Here is a 20,209-nt window from a genome sequence, read left to right on the forward strand (position 1 = left end):
GTGATGTGACAAACTTTATTTCCCAAAATATATTTTTGATTTTTTTTGTTATGTGATTTTGAAATGTTGAAATAGGATAAATGCAATCCATTGAACCTAAATATGACTTTCCATGAAATAAAACATAATGAGCAATACTTGGTGATTAATATTTGGATGTATCCTATTTCTATGCATCTCACTTTCATCGCACACAATAAGAATTAAAATCTTTAAATAAAGATATAAAAAGAATTTATCACGTAACAAATTATGATAAGATAATTTGGTGGATGCACAAAGATAGATATAGACCCAGATATATCTGAGTAATTTTCATACTGATACAACTTTTCTAATCATATGGTAAACTGTGATTGGACTATTGGGTCAGAAAGATAGGTGGAATGCAGGATGCAGTGGGGTATTTTTCATCTTTAATTACCACTAGTCACTAAAGGACAAAAATGCCCCTAGTAATTCGTTTACCAAGAGAATAAAAAAACTTAGAAAAAGAAAAATAAAAATAAAAAGTTTAACCCCAAGGCTTATAAATAAACTCCATTGTTGCACCTTAAAATCAGAGTCCAGAAAGAACAAGAAGAACAAGAAAGACAGAGAGAGCCTCGATGACGAGGAAGAAAGTGAAGTTGGTTTGGATTGCAAGCGATAATGCAAGAAAAGCTAGTTTCAAGAAACGAAGGCTCGGATTGTTAAAGAAAGTAAGTGAACTCACCACTCTCTGCAGCGTTTTCGCCTTTGCCGTCGTCAATGGCCCCGACGAGGACCATCCCGTCATGTTGTTTTACTTTATTTGAAAGAGATAACAATTTAATAATTATTAAGAGAAAATTAATGATTATCTGTATATTATCCTTCTATGTTTATTAATATTGATAAATAGTTGATCATATGTAATACTTTCATTGACAATAATGATATGATATTTTAATAATTGACCTTCTAAACAAGTCAAAAATGACGTAAGTTACATATCTAGTGCGTCGGTTTCAAAAGATACGATAAGATCATTGATTTCATGATATTCAGATGTCACATGCAGAACACGACATCATACTTTAATAGAATATGTTTAATTAGATCACCAGGAGTGACATCGATAAAAATAGTAACCCGAAAAGCTAACAACTCAAAGCATTCACACTCTTAAAAGTTAAAACAAATATTCTTAATCATGAATATTTATGGAAATTAAAAATTTAGTCTCTTGATCTTTAGTATGTAACAATTTATGGTGTGTTTGGGGCGAAGACTATCCTAAGATTATAATAACTACTAAAGTAAATACTATTTTGTATTCCCCAATTAATTACAGTCAATATTATTTCTAAACCCTCATTTGCTATTGTATTTACTATTTGTTATGGCTTTTACTATTTAACATTTATATCTTTTTATTCATTGCTATAGTGTTTACTATTTCCTTCTCAAATTAAAATAGTTTACACTTCAAACACATAATATTATAACCCAAACTAATATAATCTATACCCCAAACACAAACTATTATAACCCAAACTAATATAATCTATACCCGAAACACAAACTATTATAACTTAACTATAATAACCTAGAACTATAATAATCAACTCTTTGCCCCAAACGCCCCTTAGTCTATGCACTTTTAAATACATAACGATTGTGCAAGATACAGATGACATCATTACAAATTTCAAAATACAAGTACCAAATTATTATAAAACTAAAAATATAGAGACAAAATCATGAGGTGTTTTCAAATAAAGGAAAATGAACCAACTTATTTATAAATATAACAAAACGTTACTATCTGTCAATGATAGACTGCGAGATTGATGTCCATCGTGATCTGTCATCCATTGATATATGTCTATCGCGATCTATCACTGATAGACAGTAATATTTTGTTATACTAAAAATATTTTCAAGAGTTTTACCATTTAAAACAATTACCCTTAAGTTCATTACCCACTAAAATTTAGCAATTAAATTATTACTTTCATAAAATTCACTATCGTTTAATTGAGATAAAACCCTGCCTCCAAATTCACAAAAGGAAAGAAATCATATAACAAATCTCGATACATTTCATCACTAAAGAAGAGAAGATATTTTTAACCTTTTGTACTCATAGCCTTAAAATTATAAAAGATTAATGGCAATAAGAACAGAAGAAAAAGAGAAAAAGAAAAAAAGATTTTAAAATAATGATAATTTTTTCACATAAAAACAAAGAAAAGAAAAAAGCAACAGTTCAACCAATTGTCTCAAATATCAATGCAAAAACTAATAAAGATTAAGACATACTAATTTAAAGCAGTGAAACAAACTATGGTTTTACTTTAATAGGTTCAGATATGATTCTAACACCAAACATTTAATAGCAATAAATGTCTTTTCTAAACCAGCCACAACTCTAAATTCTCCTCCATTTTCCACCCTTAGTTTTTGTTTCTTCTTCTTTCTTTTTTTTTTTCTTTTTTTTATTTTTTTTTATCTTGTTTACTTGTTTACTTTGTATAAATCTACACCCACAAAAAAAAAATCAATTTATATTTTATTTTTTAAAATTAATAATTTGAGTTTAATAGTATTTTGGTCCAGAAGTTTTCCAACTTGACATTTTAACCTTTATTTTAATTTTTTTATATATTTTTTTGGCCTCATTTGTCTTTATTTGTTCAAGTACACACACATACATACATCCATACACACACACACACACATATACACACACCTATACAGACATACATACATATACACACATACACATACATACATATATATATACACATACAAATATATAACTTCTCCTTTCCATTTTCAGATGGAAAGTGAACAAAATGCTATATAAACTAAAATAGCTCAAAAAATAAAAAGTATAATTTATCTTTTTTTTTTTTTTTTAATAAATAAGTGTATTTGATATTGTTGAATGATATTCACTCAACACCATGTAGAGGTGAAAAGATTCAAAACTTTGGCTTCTTGACCAATAGTAGGTGTCCTAACTAGGTAAGCTATTTACATGTTTAACAGATGTTCGTGGGATGAGGTGGAGGCAAGGATAAGTTTCTCTAGTTTTGTCTCCATTCTCTAATTTATTCTTCATTCCACGAAAGTTTTCGTTTACTTCAATAGATTTCTTGTGAAAAAATTATGGAAATCGTGTTCTCCGCAAAGAATTGTTGGTCATTCAGTTTTGTTAATAAAAAAATTAAATGAAAATGTTTTGGATTTTTTTTCCATGAAAACTCCCTATTTAAATGCTTAATTTCCGATAAAAAAAAAAAAAATCATGAACATTGTAAAAGAAACCAAATAACACTTCATAAGCATATCAAATTAGTTGGTCTCATAAAATTTTTTTTTCTTTTTATGTATTATAAAATGGTGAAAACATTATTGTCAATAGAAAGTTATCAAATATATTGTAAATAAATCAATATATGGCGAAACTAGCTATACAATACAATACTATAGGATTAGGAATTTCTACAAATTAATTGGCTAGGATTAAAATAGATTTATTTTATCAAATAATATATAATTAAAAAAATAATGTATTTGTAGTTTTAGCATATAATTAAGCATATGTTCTTTTTATTATTATTATTATTATTATTATTATTATTAAGCATATGAATATCATATTTGAACATGACAGTTTTTGTGGCTTCTCATGATTGATTATTTTGTATTTTTATAAATTTTAGTTGATATAAATATAAAAAAAATTCTTTGGTTTTTTTTTTTTTTTTAATATTCAACATCTAAAAGGTGAGATTTTGACATTTTGGTTGAGATTATATATATATATATATAAATAAACTATAGCAAAATAAATTAAAGTCAATAATAAATGATTTTTAAAAATTTGTTAAGGTTTAAAAGGGTAAAGGGTATTGATAATGAGAGAAAATATATGCATGTAAGAAACAACTAAATTAGAGGAAATAAATAAATAATAAAAAATAGGGTAAAGTCAATAGATTATGAAAATGCATATAAATGAATATGATCGGTTTGTTAAGACCCATAATCAAATCAAGGAGTTAAAGAATTAGAATGATTTGAATTATTTTTTTTAAAAGTGCTTAATGTTTAAGAAAAAATAATTTTTATTAGGTGCAAAAGCATGTTTTAAGACTTTTTTTTTCCTCACTTATTTGTTTTTATGATGAAGTTTGAGAAAGTTAAAATCATCTTTGAGATAAATTTTTGAAATAGAAGAAAAATGAGTTTGGTGAACATGACTCAACAGCAGAAAAATTCTATTTTTTTTTTTTTTAAATTTTAGAGTTGAAGATTAGAGTCCTCCACTCCACATATTATAATTATTTAAATGATTTTATAAAATTATTTTTTGATGATGAGTCATTTTATGTTTTCATCTTAAAAGTAATCTAAATGTGGTTTTGAATTATTGGCATTAGTTTTAAAATTGATTTATATCTTCACATCCATCCCAAAATAAATCTAAGAAATTAGTAATTTTTTTTCACGTTCTTCTTGGTCAATCAATTGACCGAAATAATCATCTTTCATTGACTAGAAATTAATTAAGGCAAATGATAACTATTTACATTTTATGTTAAATTTTGATTTTTAAGAATTAAACTTACATAACTACTTTTATTCATTGATTTCTTTGTTTGCTTTATTTACTTTCTAGTATTGTTTTAAGAAATCAAGTCAAATTTAAAAAATTAAAACAGAAATATATATTTTTTAAAATAATTTTGTTAACAATTCAAATATTTTGTTGTTGTTGGAAAAAACTAAAACTATGATAAAGAAATTTGAAGAAAACGAGTCTAACTTTTAAAAAATTAAATAGTTATCGAACGAGATCTAAATAACTGTGGCCTTTACCTATATACACCATTACCAAACAATCACTATTTTAAAACATACGTAATTTCGAACATTCTAAAATTTCTTCCAAACGTATTCATTAGAAAATATTCCTAATTTGTCACCAAATATAAACTTGCCGATAGTTGGGAGAAAGTGAATCTATTGAAATTATTTGCTTTCCTGTTGCGCATGTGGATTGGTCTTTTGATCTCGTTATTTGCTTTCCTCTTGTTGGAGGAGAAATTTCAGATCAACCACGGACCGCCACGTCATTTTTTTTTTTTTTTTTTATAAATAAGGTATTTGATATGTTGAATGATATTCAACTCAACACCTTGTAGAGGTGAAAAGATTCAAAACTGCTTTGGCTTCTTGACCATAGTAGGTGTCCTAACTTGGTGAGCTATTCACATGTTTAACAGATGTTCATGGGATAGAGGTGGAGGCAAGGATAAGCTTCCCTAGTTTTGTCTCCATTCTCTAATTTATTTTTCATTTCATGAAAGTTTTCGTTTAATTCAATAGATTTCTCGTGAAAAATTTATGGAAATCGTGTTTTTCGCAAAGAATTGCTGGCCATTCAGTTTTGTTAATAAAAAAAAATTCAATGAAAATGTTTTGGGTTTTTTTTTTTCCATGAAAAATCTCTATTTAAATGCTTAATTTCCAATAAAAAAAACATGAACATTGTAAAAAAAAAAACCAAATAACACTTCATAAGCATTTCAAATTAAGTTGGTCTCATAACATTGTTTTTTCTTTTATGTATTATAAATGGTTACAACATTATTGTCAATAGAAAGTTATCAAATATATTGTAAATTAAAATCAAATATATGGCGAAACTAGCTAGAGAATACAATACCTATAGGATTAGGAATTTTCTAAAATTAATTGGCTAGGGTATAAAATAGATTTATTTTATCAAAATAATATATAATTAAAAAAATAATGTAATTGTAGTGTTTGAATTCCAATTTTCAGCATATGTTCTTTTTATTAATTATATTATTATTAAACATATGAATATCATATTTGAACATGACAAAGTTTTTGTGGCTTCTCATAATTTATTATTTTGTCTTTTTATAAATTTTAGTTGATATAAATATAAAAAAAATCTTTGGTTTTTTTTTTTTTTTTTTAATATTCAACATCTGAAAGGTGAGATTTTTACATTTTGGTTGAAATTATATATATATATATAAATTATATAACTTAATCAATTAAATTATGTCAATTTTGTTGAGTTAGAATCTTTATATTTTATTTTATATTATAACGAATGGGTCTTAAAGTTTGTTATGCCTAGACTATATACTGATTCATTAATCTTGTTAAAGACAACATGTTAATGGATTCATATATGAAAAAAAATGTTATTAGGAAAAATTCTTTACCTATACATTTTGCTTTTATATTTTTAGTAAATTTATTATGAAATTAAAGATTTAAATAGGTATAATGAAAGGGACGTGTAAAATGAAAAATTTCTGAAAAATGGATTAAAGACAACATGATCTCCCATGTTTCTTGAATAGCTTGCCTCACACACATAAGTATAGATTTAAAAATCTTTCACGTGGTCTGTCGTGCATGCAATTCCGAAAACCGGTGAGATTGTGAGAGTTGTATTGTAACATTTTGGATTTAATTATTCTTCTTTTGGCTTATTCTTCAAAAGAATTTGAGGAATATTATTTTTAAATAATAATATGGGTAATTTGAAATTATCATATATATATATATATAAGAGAAAAAGAAAATGTAATAATAGATTATAAAGAAATTTAAAAAAAATAATAATTGTTTCACATAAAAACAAAGGAAAGAAAAAACCAACGTTCATCAACCAATTGTCTCAAATACCAATGCAAACTATCTCAAATATCAATGCAAACTGCTTTTGTAACCGTAATTCTCATTTCACACCTAATATAGTATATAAATATATATTTTTGGAATAATAAATAATAATAAAGTTTTTTTTAGTCAAAATGACAACTAAGAATGATAAAGTAATATTTAATTTTGGGTTATTGCTATTATAACTACCCCTACTACTCTAGGATTTCCTTTTGACAACTCATTTTAACATTCACTAGTCAAAATTCGAATGTTGACGACAAAAATATAAATTTTTTATTACGAAAAATAAATTGTTTTTAAAGTTCCATTTTTTTCAAATCGTCTTTGTAGGGTATGAATTTTTTATAGTATTCTATTTCTTTCTTCTTTTTTTTTTTTTTCAAGTAGGGTTTGGTAGATTTAGTGATTTATCTAAAGGTGTTTAATTATATTAGGCTACACAACTTTTGCTGATAATTAAACATTCAATTTAGGGTTTTGGTTAATTTGGTTAATAATTTGTTTGTTTTGGATTTGGGCTTTGGAAAATTCATTTGTTTGTCCAAAAATCATTTTTACAGGTAATGGCCTAAAGATCACGCTTAAGTCCAATTAATTAAGCCCAAAGGCCAGACTCAAGTCCAATTAAATTAGGCCCAAAGGTTAGGCCCAAACCCATGAAGCCCATTAGGGAGCTCTATAAATTGAGAAGCTCCCTCAGTTGCAAAGGTCTAGCATTCTACATTTCGAGAGCCAGAGATAATTAACACTCAATAAAGACGTACAGCTACACTCCAGGAAGCAGCATGTTCGTACTCCCAACTTGGTCAAATTACTATTTTACCCTTGTGGTTCCTCTGACTCTTAAGTACCAGTGCTCCTCTAGGATTGTTAAACAACATGTTTATGATCAACATATAAATAGAAATCCTTTTCGAGTCAATGAGCGAAGGGTATGGCCCTTCGTTAAGTCTTGGAGGACACACTTGGGGAACACTCATCTACTTAATTTCAAAGAGGTAATAAGTGAATTACATCTTGTATTATTATGTTCCCAACTCCCCACTCGGTCTCATCCCAAAATGATAGGCATATTGGGTCAGCGAACTGGCCACCCTCACCCATGTAAATCAAATGACAATCCCTCACAAAAAGGAGTTCATAATATACTGAGGATTAAGACTAAGTCGCCTAGGTCAACTTTCCCTAATTTCTTTACGATGTATTTCATCTATCTTATAAAATATACAGATTCATGGTTAACTTTCTAAAACAATTTTTTAAAAAAGAAATAAACTTTTCTTTTTTTTGTTTTAAAGTAGATAACAAAAATAAAGAAATAAATAAGTGGAAGTAGCGTTTCATTTGATTTTCAACATCTAAGAATTCAATAAATAAATAAATAACTAAAACCCTTTTTTCATACCAATTTGATTTGGATCTTTCATTTTTTACAATTAAGATTAGTAAACATTCTTCTACATATTAATTTCTTTTTTTTGTTATTTAACTTCAAAAAAAAAAAAAAAAAAAAAAACTAAGCCGATTAGAAAAAAAAAAAGATTAAGGAAAAAATTAAGAGCTACCAATTTAATTTAGAATCTTTCGTTTTTTAAAATTAAATTTAATAAATACTTTTCTATCCATTGACTTATTTATTTTGTTATTTAAATTTTAGAAAAGAGTTGTTTTAAAATATAGAAAAATAAATCAAAATATTTACAAAATATAGCAAAATTTTAGAACAACCAATGATAGACGTTGATAGACTTATCACTGATAGACACTGATAGAAGTCTATCAGCATCTATCATTGATAGTTCTAAAATTTGTTCCATCTTATAAATATTTTCAATAATTTTACTATTTGAAATAATTTTCTTTTAAAAAAGACTAAGCAATTGAAAAATAATAAAGGGTTTTTAAAAAAAATTTATGGTTGAAAATAGTAAAGGATATTGAGAATGAGAGGAAATATAAGAAACAACTAAATTAGAGGAAATAAATAAATAATAAAAAGTAGGGCAAAGTCAATAGATTATGAAAATGCATATCAATGAATATGATCAGTTTGTTAAGACCCATAATCAAATCAAGGAGTTAAAGAATTAGAATAATTAGAATTATTTTTTTAAAAAATGTTTAATGTTTAAGAAAAAAATAATTTTCATTAAGTGTAAAAGCATGTTATAAGACTTTTTTTCCTCACTTATTTGTTTTTATGATGAAGTTTGAGAAAGCTATAATAATGTTTTAGATAAATTTTTGAAATAGAAGAAAAATGAGTTTGTTGAACATGAATCAACTGCATAAAATTTGTATTTTTTTTAAAAAACAAATTTAAAGTTGAAGATTTGAGTCCTCCCTCCACATATTATTAATTATTTAAATGATTTTATAAAATTATTTTTTGTGATAAATCATTTTGATATTTTCATCTTAAAAAGTAATCAAATGTGATTTTGAATTATTGACATTTAGTTTTAAAATTGGTTTCACAATCTTCACATCACTCCTTACAAAAATCTAAGAAATTAATTTTTTTTTCAAGTTCTTCTTGGTCAATCACTTGACCGAAAAATTACCTCTTTATTGACTAGAAATTATTAAGGCAAATGATAACCATTTACATTTTAGGTTAAATTTTGGTTTTTAAGAATTAAAATTACAGAACTACTTTTATTTATTGATTTTTTTGTTGGCTTTATTTACTTTTTAGGGTTGTTTTAAGAAATCAAGTCAAATTTTAAAAATTAAAAATGAAATAGTTTTTTTTAATAATTTTGTTAACAATTCAAATATTTTGTTGTTGGTGGAAAAAACTAAAACTATGATAAAGAAATTGGAAGAAAACGAGCTTAACTTTTAAAAAATTAAATAGTTACTGAACGAGGTCTAAATAAGTGTGGGCTTCACCTCTACACACCATTACCCAACAATCACTATTTTAAAACACACATAATTTCGAACATTCTAAAATTACTTCCAAACCTACTCATTAGAAAATATTCCTAATTTATCACCAAATATAAACTTGTCAGTAGTTGGGAGAAAGTGAATCTATTGAAAATAGATTTAAAAAATGGTCTATTAATTTTAATATAATTATGTAGATAAAACATCGATTACCATTTTAAAAATCGATTATGAATAATCTAGACCTACCATTGTCTAACTAAAAGGGTAAAATGAAAATAAATAAATAAGCAAAAAAAGAGAAGATAAGGATGGGTTGGAAGTTAAAGATAAGATTAGAGAGCATAAAATTCACAAAAGAGAAGAGTATTTAAACAAAGCTAATTTTGTTTTTTCTGTTTCAGTTGCAAATGATGGGTCCCACTATGGTAAAAATAAATTAGTTGTGTCTTTCATTGGGTATTGTTCGTCTTGTTACAATACTATGGTCGTGATTAAACATATCAACGTTACAAGTTTTACTTTATGAATTCTTTATTGTAATGTTTTAAAACACACTCAAACACACACCTATTATATATTGGTCTAGTTATTTTCTTAATCTTTGGATTTTCGAACTCTATGATTTTAAGGTCCGATGGGATGGATGACTAAAATTGAGTGAAATACGATTGTATGTCTTATTTTTCAAAATTAGGGTTTTTGACATTTTGCTTACATCATATTCGGTAGTGAAATTATTAAATGGGAATCTTGCGCATGTGGAGTGGTCTTTTGATCTCGTTTCTCGTTCTTTGCTTTCCTCTTGTTGGAGAGTAAAATCTCAGATTAACACGGCGCCACGTCATTTATCTTTTTTTTTTATATATAAATAAGTGTATTTGATATTGTTGAATGATATTCACTCAACGCCATGTAGAGGTAAAAAGATTCAAAACTTTGGCTTCTTTACCGATAGTAGGTGTCCTAACTAGGTGACCTATTCACATGTTTAACAGATGTTCATGGGATAGAGGTGGAGGCAAGGATAAGCTTCCCTAGTTTTGTCTCCATTCTCTAATTTATTTTTCATTTCACGAAAGTTTTCGTTTAATTCAATAGATTTCTCGTGAAAAATTTATGGAAATCGTGTTTTTCGCAAAGAATTGCTGGCCATTCAGTTTTGTTAATAAAAAAAAATTCAATGAAAATGTTTTGGGTTTTTTTTTTCCATGAAAAATCTCTATTTAAATGCTTAATTTCCAATAAAAAAAACATGAACATTGTAAAAGAAACCAAATAACACTTCATAAGCATATCAAATTAGTTGGTCTTATAACATTTTTTTTTCTTTTTATGTATTATAAAATGGTGAAAACATTATTGTCAATAGAAAGTTATCAAATATATTGTAAATAAATCAATATATGGCGAAACTAGCGGTAGAATACAATACTATAGGATTAGGAATTTCTACAAATTAATTGGCTAGGGTTAAAATAGATTTATTTTATCAAATAATATATAATTTAAACAATAATGTATTTGTAGTTTTAGCATATAATTCAGCATATGTTCTTTTTATTATTATTATTATTATTATTAAGCATATGAATATCATATTTGAACATGACAGTTTTTTTTTTTTTTTTTTTTTTTTTGGTGGCGTTCATAATTAATTATTTTGTCTTTTTTATATTTTTTAGATGATATAAATATAGTTTTATAAAAAAAAATCTTTGGTGTTTTTTTTTTTTTTTTTAATATTAAACATCTGAAAGGTGAGATTTTGACATTTTGATGAAATGTATAATATATATATATATAAATTAAATTATAGCAAAATAAAATAAAATTAGTTTCAAATTTTGTTGAGTTAGAAAACTTTATGGTCTCAAACGTTTAATTATGCTGAGCATAATATACCGATTCATTAGTGTCATTGTTAATATCCATGCATTTATTAAATTTATAAATCTATCCTATATATGGAAAAAAAATGTTATTAGGATAAACTCTTTACCTATACACATTTTTGCATTTATATTTTTGAGTAAATGTATGAAAATTAAAGATTTAAATAGGTATAATTTAAGGGATGTAAAATGAAAATTTCTGAAAAAATGGATTAAAGACAACATGATCTCACATGTTTCTTGAATAGGTTGCCTCACGCACATATGTATAGATTTAAAAATCTTCCACGTGGTCTGTCGTGCATGCAATTCCGAAAACCGGTGAGATTGTGAGAGTTGTATTGTAACATTTTGGATTTAATTGTTCTTCTTTTGGCTTATTCTTCAAAAGAATTTGAGGAATATTCTTTTTAGATACTAATATGGGTAATTTGAAATTATCATATATATATATATATATATAAGAGAAAAAGAAAATGTAATAATAGATTATAAAAAAATTTTAAAAAAATAATAATTGTTTCACATAAAAACAAAGGAAAGAAAAAAGCAACGTTCATCAACCAATTGTCTCAAATACCAATACAAACTATCTCAAATATCAATGCAAACTGCTTATGTAACCGTAATTCTCATTTCACATCTAATATAGTATATAAATATATATTTTTTGAATAATAAATAATAATAAATTTTTTTAGTCAAAATGACAACTAAGAATGATAAAGTAATATTTAATTTTGGGTTAATTGCTATATAACTACCCCTACTACTCTAGGATTTCCTTTTGACAACTCACTAATCAAAATTCGAATGTTGACCGACAAAAATATAAATTTTTATTACGAAAATAAATTGTTTAAAGTTCATTTTTTTCATAACTTCTTTGTAGGGTATGAATTTTTATTCTATTTCTTTCTTCTTTTTTTTTTTTCAAGTAAGGTTTGGTAGATTTAGTGATTTCTCTAAAGGTGTTTAATTATATAGGCTACACAACTTTTGCTTATAATTAAACATCAAATTTAGGTTTTGGTTAATAATTTGTTTGTTTTGGATTTTGGGCTTTGAAAATTGCATTTGTTTTCTCCAAATCTTTTTACAGTAATTGGGCCTAAAGATCACGCTTAAGTCCAATTAATTAAGCCCAAAGGCCAGACTCAAGTCCAATTAAATTAGGCCCAAAGGTTAGGCCCAAACCCATGAAGCCCATTAGGGAGCTCTATAAATTGAGAAGCTCCCTCATTGCAAAGGTCAGCATTTCTACATTTCGAGAGCCATAGATAATTCATCAACACTCAATAAAGACAGCATGTTCGTAACTCCAACTGGGTCAAATTACTATTTTACCCTTGGGTTACCTCTGACTCTTTAAGTACCAGTGCTCCTCTAATGAACAACATGTTTATGATCCAACCAATAAATAGAAATGCTTTTCGAGTCAATGAGAGGGTATGACCCTTTGTTCAAGTCCTGGAGACACCACTTGAGGGAACACTCATCTACTTAATCTCAAAGAGGTAATAAGTGAATTACATCTTGTATTATTATGTTCCCAACTCCCCACTCAGTCTCATCCCAAAATGATAGGCATATTGGGTCAGCGAACTGGCCACCCTCACCCATGTAAATCAAATGACAATCCCTCACAAAAAGGAGTTCATAATATACTCGGGATTAAGACTAAGTCGCCTAGGTCAACTTTCCCAAATTTCTTTATGATGATTTTCATCTATCTTGTAAAATATACAGATTCATGGTTAACTTTCTAAAACAATTTTTTAAAAAAGAAATAAACTTTTCTGTTTTTGATTTTAAAGTAGATAACAAAAATAAAGAAAGAAATAAGTGGAAGTAGCGTTTCATTTGATTTTCAAAATCTAAGAATTCAATAAAAAAATAAATAACCAAAACCCTTTTTTCATACCAATTTGATTTTGGATCTTTCATTTTTTACAATTAAGATTAGTAAACATTCTTCTACATATTAATTTCTTTGTTTTGTTATTTAACTTCAAAAAAAAAAAAAAAAACTAAGCCGATTAGAAAAAGAAAAAAGATTAAGACCTACCAATTTAATTTATAATTTTTTAAAAAAATTAAATTTAATAAATACTTTTCTACCCATTGATTTTTTTTTTTTGTTATTTAAATTAAAAAAATGGTTGTTTTCAAATATATAAAAATAAATTAAAATATTTACAAAATATAGAAAAATTTTAGAATTATCAATGATAGATGCTGATAGACTTCTATCTGTGTCTATCAGTGACATTGATAGATTCGTCTATCAATGTCACTGATAGACACTTATAAATGTCAACCAGTATCTATCAGCAATTTTGTTCCATCTCGTAAATACTTTCAACAATTTTACAATTTGAAATAATTTTCTTTTAAAAATAAGCTAAGCCAATTTTTTAAAAATAATAAATGATTTTTAAAAATTTGTTAAGGTTTAAAAGGGTAAAGGGTATTTAGAATGAGAGAAAATATATGCATGTAAGAAACAACTAAATTAGAGGAAATAAATAAATAATAAAAAATAGGGTAAAGTCAATAGATTATGAAAATGCATATGAATGAATATGATTGGTTTGTTAAGACCCATAATCAAATCAAGGAGTTAAAGAATTAGAATGATTTGAATTTTTTTTTTTAAAGTGTTTAATGTTTAAGAAAGAAAAAAAATTCATTAGGTGTAAAAGCATGTTTTAAGACTTTTTTTTCTCACTTATTTGTTTTTATGATGAAGTTTGAGAAAGTTAAAATCATCTTTGAGATAAATTTTTGAAATAGAAGAAAAATGAGTTTGGTGAACATGACTCAACAGCATAAAAATTCTATTTTTTTTTTTTAATTTTAGAGTTGAACATTAGAGTCCTCCACTCCACATATTATAATTATTTAAATGATGTATAAACATATGTATTTAAATGATGTATAAATATATAATTAAAAAATAATGTATTTGTAGTTTTAGCATATAATTTAGCATATGTTCTTTTTATTATTATTATTATTATTATTATTATTATTATTATTATTATTATTAAACATATGAATATCATATTTGAACATGACAAAGTTTTTGTGGCTTCTCATAATTTATTATTTTGTATTTTTATAAATTTTAGTTGATATAAATATAAAAAAAATCTTTCGTTTTTTTTTTTTTTAATATTCAACATCTGAAAGGTGAGATTTTGACATTTTGGTTGAAATTATATATATATATATATATATATATAAATTATAGCAAAATAAATTAAATTATGTCAATTTTGTTGAGTTAGAAACTTTATGGGTCTCAAAGTTTATTATGCTGAGATTAATATTCGATTCATTAGTGTCATTGTTAACTTATCCATTCATATTTTATTTTTATTAAATACTATCCCTATATATGGAAAAAATGTATAGAGAAACTCTTTACTATACATTTTGCCTTTATATTTTTTAGTAAATTTATGAAAATTAGAAAGATTTAAAATAGTTATAATTTAAGGGATGTAAAATGCAATTTCTGAAAAATGGGATTAAAGACAAACATGATTCACATGTTTCTTGAAAGCTTGCCTAACACACATATGTATAGATTTAAAAATCTTCCACGTGGTCTGTCGTGCATGCAATTCCGAAAACCGGTGAGATTGTGAGAGTTGTATTGTAACATTTTGGATTTAATTATTCTTCTTTTGGCTTATTCTTCAAAAGAATTTGAGGAATATTATTTTAAAATAATAATATGGGTAATTTGAAATTCTTCAAAAGTGTTTATTATATAAGAAAAAAATAATTTTCATTAGGTGTTAAAGCATGTTTTTAGACTTTTTACCTCACTTATTTGTTTTTATGATGAAGTTTGAGAAAGCTAAAATAATGTTTGAGATAAATTTTTGTTGAGTTAGAAACTTTATATTTTATTTTTTGTTATAATGAATGGGTCTCAAAGTTTGTTATGCCTAGAAGATATATTGATTCATTAGTGTCGTGTTAATATCCATTCATATATTACATTTATAAATTTATCAAATATATGAAAAAAAAAATGTTATTAGGAGAAACTCTTTACCTATACATATTGCCTTTATATTTTTAGTAAATTTATGTGTTACACTTTACCTATGGGAGTCAACTTTTCACGTGTAGTTGTTTATTTAAAGAATAATGAAGGAGACGTTTCAAATCTTCACAAAACATATTTTTTTTATAAAAAGAATTTAGGTCGAATAAGTACCATTGGTGCAAACTCTCTGAGATGGAATGCCATAATAAAATTTGTTAAATTGTCTAACTCTTAAAAATCAATGATAATTATTAAAACAAACTATATCATATTTATTTATTGCATGCCAAACAAAAACCAATTTTTCTTTTTAAATTAGAAAAGAAAACACTAAATTAAACTCTAAACAAAAATTATATCAATTTAAATCCTAAACTTTCGTAGATATATCAATTTTACACCCTTCATTACGTTCTTTCTAGGTAAATATCGTGTGATACATATATTTTATCAACTAAATTCCTAAACTTTCATAAACAAATCAATTTAGACTCTCATCTAAAACTTCTTTTGAAAAGTGTCCATGCATCAAGTTTAATCATCTATTTTATTAATTCAACATCTCGAAAAGTCTACACACGTATAAGAATGATGCATCGATAATTTTTAAATGTAATCTTAATAAAGAGTTAAATAATTGATTCACTTATAATAATTTAAAAGATAAATTTTTTAAAAAAAATTATATAATTCTTACAATATTTTTTAAATCAAATCTAAAAAGAGACGATTAATCGGTAAATTTATAAAATTCAAGATTTAAATAGGTATAATTTAAGGGATGTAAAATGAAAATTTATAAAATTCTTGAATAGCTAGCTTCACGCACATATGTATAGATTTAAAAATCTTCCACGTGGTCTGTCATGCATGCATTTTCGGAAACCGGTGAGACGTGAGACTGTGAGAGTTGTAATATTTTGGATTTAATTATTCTTTTTTTGGCTTATTTTTCAAAGGAATTTGAGGAATATTCTTTTTAAATAATAATATGGATAATTTGAAATTATCATATATATAAATATATATTTATTAAATCTGTGGATGGATGATGTTTTACTTTATTTGAAAGAGAAAATAATGGTATGAAACAAAATTTAATAATTATTAAGAAAAAAAATTAACGATTATCTATGTATTATCCTTATTATGTTTATTAATATTGAAATATATCATAAATAGTTGATCATATGTATTACTTCCATCGACAATAATGATATGATATTTTCATAATTGACCTTCTAAACAAGTCAAAAATGACATAAATTACATATCTAGTACGTCAGTTCTGAAAGATACGATAAGAATGTTGATTTCATGATATTCAGATGTCACATGCAGAACACGACATCATACTATAATAGAATATGTTTAATCAGATTTCCAGAAGTGACATCGATAAAAATAGAAACCTTAAAATCTAACAACTCAAAGCATTCACACTCTTAAAAGTTAAAATAAATATTCTTAATCGTGAATATTTATGAAAAGTAACAATTTTGTCTCTTGATCTTTAGTATGTAACAATCAGGATGTGTTTGGAGCAAAGATTATCCTAAATTATGAAAGGCCTAAACTAATACAATCATTAACTTATGGTTTTGAGTCTTTTGACTAATATAACTACAAATTTTAGGAGTATATTGACTAACACATAAAAAGTTTAGGGATATATGTTATTTTTCTTTAGTACATCAAAAACTATATCAAGTGATGGATGGTAAAGAAAAGGAATTCAAATTTGGGTCAACAAAAGAAATAGTAAATTTTGAAGATTCATTTTGAAAAATAGCAAAAAAAAAAAAAAAATCAAAATTAGAAAATCGTAAAATGATTTTTTAAATTATTATTCGAAATTTTTAAATGACCAAAATACCATTATCATATAACAATTATGCAGTAATTCAAAAAATATTAAATTTACAACTGAAAAGAACTAAGATTTTGTTAAACTTTAAAAATAAAAACAACTAAGATTTTGTTAAGGTTAAAAATTAAAAAAAAAAAAATCAAACAAACAAAGATTTTATTAGCATTAAAAAAAATACAATAATTTTAGAACTCACAATCATAACAATCAATGTTTCATTCGAAAATTTAAAAGAGACTTTTTTTTTTTAATCAAACTTGAATTATAATAAAACACAGTTACACAAAAATACCTAATCATTAACCCATGGTACATAACCTTTTGAAAAGTAACTCTGCAAAAAAGTTTAAAATTATAAAAATAAACAATCATTAAATTGAGAAATATTATATTATCCTTAAATACTACTCCATATTTGTATATTTAAACAAATGAAAAATTAAGGTTATTTTATTTTTATTTTTAAAAATTAAGCTTATAAACACTACTTACATCTCCCAGTTTCATACATTGTGATCTAAATTTTGAAAACAATAAAGAGTAGTTCCTAAAAAATTGATTTTTTTTTGAAATTCGGCTAAAAATTCAACAGTATTTAAAAAAAGAAAGATGCAAATCATTATAAAAAATGTAGAGGAAATAAACTATGATAGTGTGGAAACATAATAAATAATAAAAAGGATAAGTGAATCTAGGCCATCAGTGAAGCTCCAGGACGACTTACGAAGCGTTTTGAGCTAAATATTTGAGATAATATTTTTAACTCAATTATAAACAACTTTGTAGAATGAAACTTTTTAAGATGAGGCCTGGAAATTGAGTTATATAATTTTGAAGGTTGAACTGAAAATTGTTGAACAAGCAGGCAGCTGCTTGAATTGGGGCCAATGATGAAGTTTTGAATCTCCAGATTAAACGACGAGGAATTGTGAGCTGAAATTTTAAAGTAATGTTGCTAACTCAATTCTAAACATGTTTGTAGAAGGAAGTTTCTTCAGAAGAGGGCTGGATTTTGAGTTATGAATTTTTGAAGTTGTCACAGAGGATCTGGGCATAAGCAGACCGCTACTTAGGAAGATGCTTAGGCAGCTCAAGAGCGAGAGGTGGATCTCGCTAGGGACGGGAATCTCGCTGGTTTGCACTGGATCTTGCTGGTTTTGCATTAAAACTCGCTGGAAAGTGCCAAATCTCGCTGGGAAGGGTAAATCTCGCTCATAGGGATGATCTCGCTCATGATGATTTTCTCGCTAGTCATGCTGATTTTGTTGATAAAAGTTCCATTAGTAAATGAACTATTTGAGGTATTTTGATAAGAGACGTATAACCCGTTAAGAGGCCAACGAGCTGTGATGACTTACTGTTTTAATGATTTAGAAACTACGATTTCTTGAAGATATTTATTAAAGAAAAAGCAACAGTTCATCTCAAATATCAATTCAAACGGTTACATGTAATTCCCATTTCACACCTAATATAATATATAAATATATATTTTTGGAATAATAAGTTTTTTCTTTCTAGTCAAAATGACAACTAAGATGATAAAGTAGTATTTAATTTTGGGTTAATTGCTATATAACTACCCCCACTATTCCAGATTTTCCTTTTGACAACTCATCTTCATTCACCAATCACAATTCCAATGTTGACTCACAAAAATATGAATTTTTATTTCGAAAATAAATTGTTTAAAGTTCTTTTTTTTTTTTTTTTTAAACTTTGTATGGTTTGAATATTTATAGCTTTTGTGATATATTCTATTTCTTTTTCTTTTTTTTTTTTCAAGTAAGGTTTGGTAGATTTAATGATTTCTCTAAAGGAGTTTAATTATATAGGCTACACAAATTTTGCTTATAATTAAACATCAAATTTAGGTTTTGGTTATTAATTAGTTTGTTTTGGATTTTGGGCTTTGAAAATTGTGTTTGTTTTCTCCTAATCTTTTTACAGTAATTTTCATCTATCCTAAAGAAAAATTTACATTCATAGCCAACTTTGTGTAGCTCACTCTATCATCCAACTAAAGAAACTCATCAAGAAGAATCAAGAACTCGAACTTGATCTTCTGATGCATCAATTGCATCAAGGTCATCATATTTCCCAACTCATCAATGGGGAATTGCTCGCATTGTTCTGGATGGTCGGAGAGAGAATAAGAGACTGCCAAAAACGAATCGAGTATCATCAACAGGTTCATCGTCTTCCTTCTCCTACTGAATTTGTTCCTTCTAACTCTCATCTGCTTGAAATAGGGAACAATGAGATGGATCTTGTTGATAATGGAAGGAATTTGATGGATCAATGGTTTATTGATATGTTGATGAATTCGAATGATAAAATTGGGAGAAGTAGTAGCAATATGGCAGGGGAGTTAAGGTTTGTTCAATCAGAAGTGAATATGGGCGATTTGATGAATGGAGAAAATTTGATGGTGGGAATCAGCGAATTAGGCGGAACGGAAACGATTATTGTTGAAGGAGATGGCGATGAGAACATTTTATTATCGGAGTGAAATTTTGGGGTAAATGACAATTCTGGAATGTGTGAGATTGAGAAGCTTGTGAACGACATTAATGGCGTTGGTGTTGAGGCTACTGTTAGTCATATGGATTTCACTCACCAAGCGGGTTTTGGAATCGGTGGTGACGTCAATGGTGGAGACCCTATGGGGAGTTTGTACTCCGATGCCTGCTACTACGGCGACAGTGGTGGTGTAAGGATTGATGTGAATGATGATGTAGAGATGTTGCTTCAAGGATTGTTTGAAAGTGAAAT

At 26.2% G+C, this 20,209-nt stretch overlaps 1 protein-coding gene across 1 annotated transcript; it reads left to right on the forward strand.

The window, feature by feature from the left end:
• The first annotated feature begins 608 nt into the window (after positions 1-608).
• LOC150030490 (agamous-like MADS-box protein AGL80) lies at positions 609-19,946 on the forward strand. The gene is made up of 2 exons (XM_090309664.1): positions 609-778; positions 19,424-19,946. Exons 1-2 carry the CDS (start codon positions 609-611, stop codon positions 19,944-19,946), a joined length of 693 nt encoding a protein of 230 aa, XP_090165790.1.
• Positions 19,947-20,209: the final 263 nt, after the last annotated feature.

This window comes from Benincasa hispida, unplaced genomic scaffold, assembly GCF_027475165.1.
Source record: "Benincasa hispida cultivar pf3 unplaced genomic scaffold, pf3_genome.v1.1 HicScf185, whole genome shotgun sequence".
NCBI lineage: Eukaryota > Viridiplantae > Streptophyta > Magnoliopsida > Cucurbitales > Cucurbitaceae > Benincasa > Benincasa hispida.

Excerpts from the sequence above, each read along its gene's own strand:
- LOC150030490 (XM_090309664.1), top strand. The coding sequence starts at position 609 with ATGACGAGGAAGAAAGTGAAGTTGGTTTGGATTGCAAGCGATAATGCA. Across the intron at positions 779-19,423 it reads GACGAGGACCATCCCGTCAT|CCAACTTTGTGTAGCTCACT; the intron begins GTTGTTTTACTT and ends TTACATTCATAG.